Source organism: Sinocyclocheilus anshuiensis, unplaced genomic scaffold (assembly GCF_001515605.1).
Source record: "Sinocyclocheilus anshuiensis isolate Anshui unplaced genomic scaffold, SAMN03320099.WGS_v1.1 scaffold50, whole genome shotgun sequence".
Taxonomy (NCBI): Eukaryota; Metazoa; Chordata; class Actinopteri; order Cypriniformes; family Cyprinidae; genus Sinocyclocheilus; species Sinocyclocheilus anshuiensis.
This window is the reverse complement of record NW_015542382.1, coordinates 3,203,364-3,209,526: the sequence shown is the minus strand read 5'-3', so window position 1 is coordinate 3,209,526 and position 6,163 is coordinate 3,203,364. Positions and strand designations below refer to the sequence as shown.

The following is a 6,163-nucleotide window of genomic DNA, read 5'->3' as shown; positions in this document are numbered from 1 at the left end:
TACAGCAGGGAAGAAAAAAAAAAAAAAAAAAAGAAAACACACTGATTGAAACAGAAATACATAGAAGAATAAAGATAGTATATATATATATATATATATATAAAAATGGAAGACAAGTATGGATGTATGGACAGACAGACAGACAGACAGACAGACAGACGTCAAATGCAATACCTTTTTTCCCTAATCTCTTTTAATTGGCTAAGAAATCAAATACATTGCTGGACAATAAACAATAATTTATATTCTATAATATTTTTCCTATATTTTCCTAATGACAATTTTATTGTTTTATATGTACCAACACTTTTTTCCATTTTTATCACAGAATAAGGCTGAAAGGACTGTAACAAATGATATGTCAATTAGCACTACGTTATTTATATAATCTATTTATTATCTGGAGATGACTTGGAAAAACACAAACAATATATTGTCGCATTCGTGTTTATTGTCTATTGTCACGTTTTAAAAGTCAAAACGTTTCTGCTTTTTATTAAAGCAGGGGGTCTAATGCCATATCATGCAATATGAATTATCTACACTGTTAAAGAGTTGGATTCTCATGCTTAACATGGCCAAAGTTTCAAAAACTATTTGAATGTATGACGGAGTAATTCTGTGTCAAATACAGTCCTTCCAGGTTTGTACAAGTTTCGGAAAGTTTTTTTTCGAGCATGGCCCTTCATGACGTCATGAAGAAAAGAAAACTTGCTCAAGAAAAATGTCTCTAAAGGAGTGTTTTTGGATGTGAGGGAAAGATAACCTTGTTCAGCTCCCCAAAAAACCCATCGTTACTTGAACAGTGGATGCAGTTTGTTTTTCTAGGGCAGCAACGGAGTTTCGCAAGTGTTTATTTGTTCCTGTTATTTCGGTGATGAATGTTTTATAAACAAGGCCCAGTTCGGCGCTGGATTTGCACATGGTTTGATACTGAGAGACGGAGCGAACCCAGCGATAAAAGATCCTGGTCATGATTCGGAACTGGTCATGATTCTGATTGTAAAGCTGTATATTTCTTTTATAAATATGATAAGACTAAAGACTCTTTGCAGGTATGAAGGGTGCAATACTACTCTATAGGTACTAAAGATTAACATGAGATTGGGCAAAACTGTGTGTGTTATGTCCCTTTTAGGCTTGGATACAGCATTAGCTAGATGCTTTTGTCCATATTAGGGATTTCCTGGCACGTCATAAGTCACCGTTACTTCTATGAGTTCGTTTCGGACTTTCAGTGCAAGAGCGCCCTCCAGCTTCGAGTATGAATGAAACAAACACTGCATGAGAGTTTCACATCACCTTATTTTGGATACAACAAAATGTCTTCATGCATAGACTATCTTGTCTCTTTGAATTTAAATCTAGATTTATTCAAACCGCCATGTGAACATATTTTCCCCAAAAAGTGCAGGGGACGAAAGCCTGACTGATTAATATAGACACACAGACAGAAAAACAGACAGAACAATAGATTGACAGCCAGACAGCCAGGGAGAACTGACATCTATGTGACTGCAATTCAAACTGATGATTCATTCATTAGGTTATTGAAAGTGACTAACCTCCCCCACCATGCCGTTCCACACATTATTGATCTTCTTGCCATGTTTGCCATTTGTGACCAGGTAAAGATCATAGGTGAACTTTACATTTCTGGCGATCTTCTTCAGGATGTCTATACAAAAGCCCTTACAGCACTTCTTGATATAGGAGCCCTCCGTGGTATTACTGCAGCATATACAGGCACAGCAATATAGAAAACAGCTGATACTGAGAAAGACTGAAGATAACTCAATCTAATATGTTCTAAATTTAACACACACAAAAGTTCATAACCACATTAGAGACTGCACAATTATTTCTGTATTCCCCAGTAAAAGAAAGCTCTTATGCTAAAGGTTAAGATAGGATATATAATGCCTGCACAACCTGCTAGGTTATTAAAAACTGGTATTAGCTGCTATAGTTTTTCTTTAAAGTTAAATAAACAAAAAAAACTCACTCTTTAATGTGTTTCCTGCAAGGTACAGAGTTGCGCATGCATGTGCCAGTAAGAATGTCCACATCATCCACTATAACAGAGGGTCTTTCCTCTAGAGTCACAATGCTCAAGTGGTTCTCATCAGCGTCCATGTCCCCAAATGAGTTATAACGTGGCCAAACTGGAAACTTCAACTTTAACGTGTGGTTTTCCCATCGTCCCATCTGTAGACACACACAAACAAACATTGGCTCACAAATAAACAAGGTTTGAAGGTTCTTCTGAAGTGGCCTCCATTATTATTATAAGTTTGGGGACAAAACTGAGGTTTTCCGCTCTTCAAAGCAAAGTGAAGAAATGTTATTAGAGAAACATTGTATATTTTATCCAGCAAGCAAATAAGTCACATTCAAAGACTGGGACCCAGGTCAATTTTTCCTTCAGTCTTATTTCCTTATTCTAATTCGCCCTCTTTTAGAATGTTTTTAACCTCTAGATTTTAGGGGTGTATATATATTATATATTAAATATATTTATATAGTATATTCTTTTTAATATTTTGTTTAATATTAATATTTTAAATCTTTTGACATTTTTGCAGGCAATTCTCAACTGGTGGTTTGTAGCCTAGAAATTGTTTGCAGGCCTGTTTTGATGGGGTTTTACTGGCAACAAGGGAAAAAAAGCAAAATGCAAATAATAAAACACTAACCTAGCCTACAAATGTGCACAGTCAGGACAGAAAAATAAATGTGCTTATCAAGTTTTAAAACGGAGGAGAAAATGCTTCCCATATCTTTTGTTGTTTACGTTAAAGGCTGTCCAATCAAACTTTATGGTATTTTGGTGCAAATCCATCTGTCACTTATAATAATATGACTAATACCAATATTATATTTGGCCTGGTATTTGTTCCATGTGTTAGGCTGATAAATCACACTTGTGCTGCTGTTTATGCATTAGCAAAATTCTCAGTTTTACCATTCAGCCTATGTCATGTTAATCATTTCACACATTGTTTGGCCTGTGTAGTTCATGCTAATATTAATCAATGTTAATGTTACTTTTGTACAATAAACAATTTTAGCCACAACTCGATGTCCAAGATAATATTGGGGTCCTGATACAAACGAAGAGTTCATTTGCAAAAACCGATAAACACCACTTAAAAAAAAAAAGAGAGCTGATTGCCGTGCATTATTCTCCACATATAGCGTGATCTGAACCCTAAACACATTTTGTCTAAAAAGCCGGTTTTGTCCACTTTCAAGGCATCACGAGTTCACGTTTTACTGCAGAAGCCGAGAAGCGTCCTTGTTGTTTTTGAACAGAAGCCGATAAGTCCATTTTAGCAAATCAGCACGCTGTATTCAGGTCAGGTGACAAGACTACTTTCACTTTGAAAAGACGTGCTAGCTGAGAGGAGTTTCGTCAAAGCTGACTAAAAGTGATCGAGAATGGATAATTTTGATGAACTTGATGAACCTGTGATATCTTCTTCAGGGCGAAAAAGGAAAATAAAAGCTGAAACGATTTCACGGAACCTTGCAAAAGCAGCGCGTTACAATGGTGAGGGAAAAGCTTTGTGTATTGCGTGTAATCACATACATACAGTTTATGATCACAACAACAACAACGTTTGTCAGGCATCTACATTTTCATCTGAGGAGATTACAAAGATTAAATGAGTGTTTTTTTAAACTCTAAAACATGAAATGTGGAGTTATCTGCTTTTGCCAAAAAAACGACTGTTGGAGTTATCTGCTTTTGCTATAAAACAAACTTTTAATATGTAAAAAAAACATACTTTCAATTAACATTAATTTTGTAAATGACCTGTATTTGTTTAAGTTATTATTACTTAATCAAAACAACCCTACTGCAGTTTAGATTGATATTACTTGGAATGCGCAATAAAACAAACATGTAAATGATAAAAATGGAGTAATCGGTTTTTGCAAATGAACTCTTCAAAACCAGTTAGGAATCACAGATTTAAATAGTCCTGTGGGGTACAAACTAATTTTAAGAAGTGCCTTAAAACTGCATGTGTACTAATTACAAAAGAAAAAAGCTGTTTAAAGTCATTTCAGATAGCACGGCACACTGCAAGATATTGCTGTTGCTGCTTGAAATGCCATGTCGACTACTGCCATGTCAAATTTACATCATGTATATGCACAGCACTCTATGCAATAGTTATGCATTCCGTGAGGTGTGTGTGCTTTTCTCTTGCTGCTTGAAATGCCATGTCAGCTACCACTGTAACAACATAATGTGTCAAGTTTACCCCATGTATGTGCACTGCACTCTTCATGCAGTAGTTATGTGTTCCGTCAAGTGCGTGTGCTCATCTATAAGCTCCGATAACACGATCGGCTCACACTCTGTTCTAGCCCCGCTGCAGTGAGAAATGATTAGTGTCACTCTTTTCACACAATCACTACAGGGTTTTAATGTGAGTGTGTGTGTGTCTTCACACACACTGCAGGGCACTGTCAAAACACACAGCATCCAACACACCTCAGAGAAATAACAACTCATTAAAAGAACGCATGAGTGAGCAAACGATTACGAAAACGAGTGTGTGAAGCGCCGAGATAGAATAGGAGAACATGTAAAGCTAATTAGAGAAAGGGAGCAAAGACAGAGAATAGATTACTGTACAAAAAAAATGCAAATTATTATTGCTAATAGCCAAAATAGAGAGAGAAATGAAAAAGGGCACAATCGAATTGGATGGAGACACATGTGCACTCTTCTCCAATTTAAAACTCGCAATAAATTCGTTAGGAAACCAATGCCTTAATAAGGGCTATTTTGACTCTTTATGGCTAAGTAAACAATAGTTTAAGTCACGTGCATAAAAAAAACCCAGGCTGGGAAAAGGGAAGTACAAATGAAATGTTCTTCTTCTCTAATAGCAAAGTCCAGTGCATTTTCAGTCACAGTCACAAAAAGGCTCTGAGCTAGTAAACAGACTATTGATTGCTTATGGTTCCAGAATCCCTTACAGGCAGAGCTAATAGAAGAAAATGAAGATTTGGGACGGATATAAAGATTAAAGGCTCTTACCTTCTCCCATTCCCTCTGTGTGTTCAGAACAATGACAACCAGCTTGGGATTGACTTGGTAGCCATCGTCCATGAACGAATGATCTCTACCCCCTAGATTGACTCCCATCATATATCTGCAACAAACACACAGACGCACAAAATATCAGCAAAGTTACGACATGATTTAAGGTTTACTTATTGGTCTGTCTGTCTGTCTGTCTGTCAATCTATCTATCTGTCATATTGTGTTCGGACCAAAGTTTTCATTGTCTAAATGTTCTTTCAAACTGTTTGGGGGTGGAATGCAAGTCATTTAATGAAATATAAGTGAAAAGCTCCAAGGTAAACAATATAAATAACGCCTGATTGAACGCCATTAGCTGTCTTATCTATTTTCGCAAGACATTAAATTGCCTTTGCAATCTTAAATGAGGTAAACACATCAGTCCATCCTTGTTCTGTTTTTGTAGCCAAAACCCAAATTCAATGAGCCAGCAAACACAAACGCAAAGTCTTGCAAATGCATTTAGACACTCAACTAATTCATTTTAAATGGACAAATTATGCATCGTTTTTTCATCTTTCAATGCATTAAAACTTTAAATTATTTTGATGTTGAACGTTAGAAGTATTCTGAACAACAGCAACAACAGTTTAAAGACCTGTATCTTCACAATTTAAAATTTGGTAGATCCACCCTTTGCTGCAAAGACAAACAATTCTTAGGGTGTGTATGTAGGAGCTTCATACACTCTACAGGTGTTAATTTGTCCTTTAATTGAATTCTGGCGGATTTGCTCCAGGTTGTTCAGGGTAATAGGATGACACTTATGCTGTTTGTAAATTTAGTTTCACATACTGATGTTGTATGGAAATTCGCCTTTATCTGATGCTTTTTTGTTATCAATTACTGGCTTTTTTGTTTGTTTGTTTCAGAAACAGGTTCTCTTGTTTTTTTTTGAGTGTGTTCTTCATCTTTTCTGTAGCCATACACCAATTTACACCAAACTGTTATTCACTCATAAATCTTCTCCTCTGCATGGACAGTTTTCATGGTGTTTCTTGTTAGGAGCTTGACAGACTCCATCCCGTTTCAAAGCCTTAATATACTGTATATATATAT

At 36.1% G+C, this 6,163-nt stretch overlaps 1 protein-coding gene across 1 annotated transcript in view; it reads right to left on the bottom strand.

Moving 5' to 3' along the window:
- grin2ab (glutamate receptor, ionotropic, N-methyl D-aspartate 2A, b) overlaps positions 1-6,163 on the bottom strand; it is an 81,774-nt gene that overhangs the window by 8,650 nt on the left and 66,961 nt on the right. The window contains exons 5-7 of the mRNA XM_016491858.1: positions 5,060-5,174; positions 2,006-2,208; positions 1,566-1,731 (exon numbers count right to left, since the gene is read on the bottom strand). Coding sequence (XP_016347344.1) covers positions 1,566-1,731; positions 2,006-2,208; positions 5,060-5,174 — 484 coding nt within the window. The remainder of the gene's footprint in view (positions 1-1,565; positions 1,732-2,005; positions 2,209-5,059; positions 5,175-6,163) is intronic.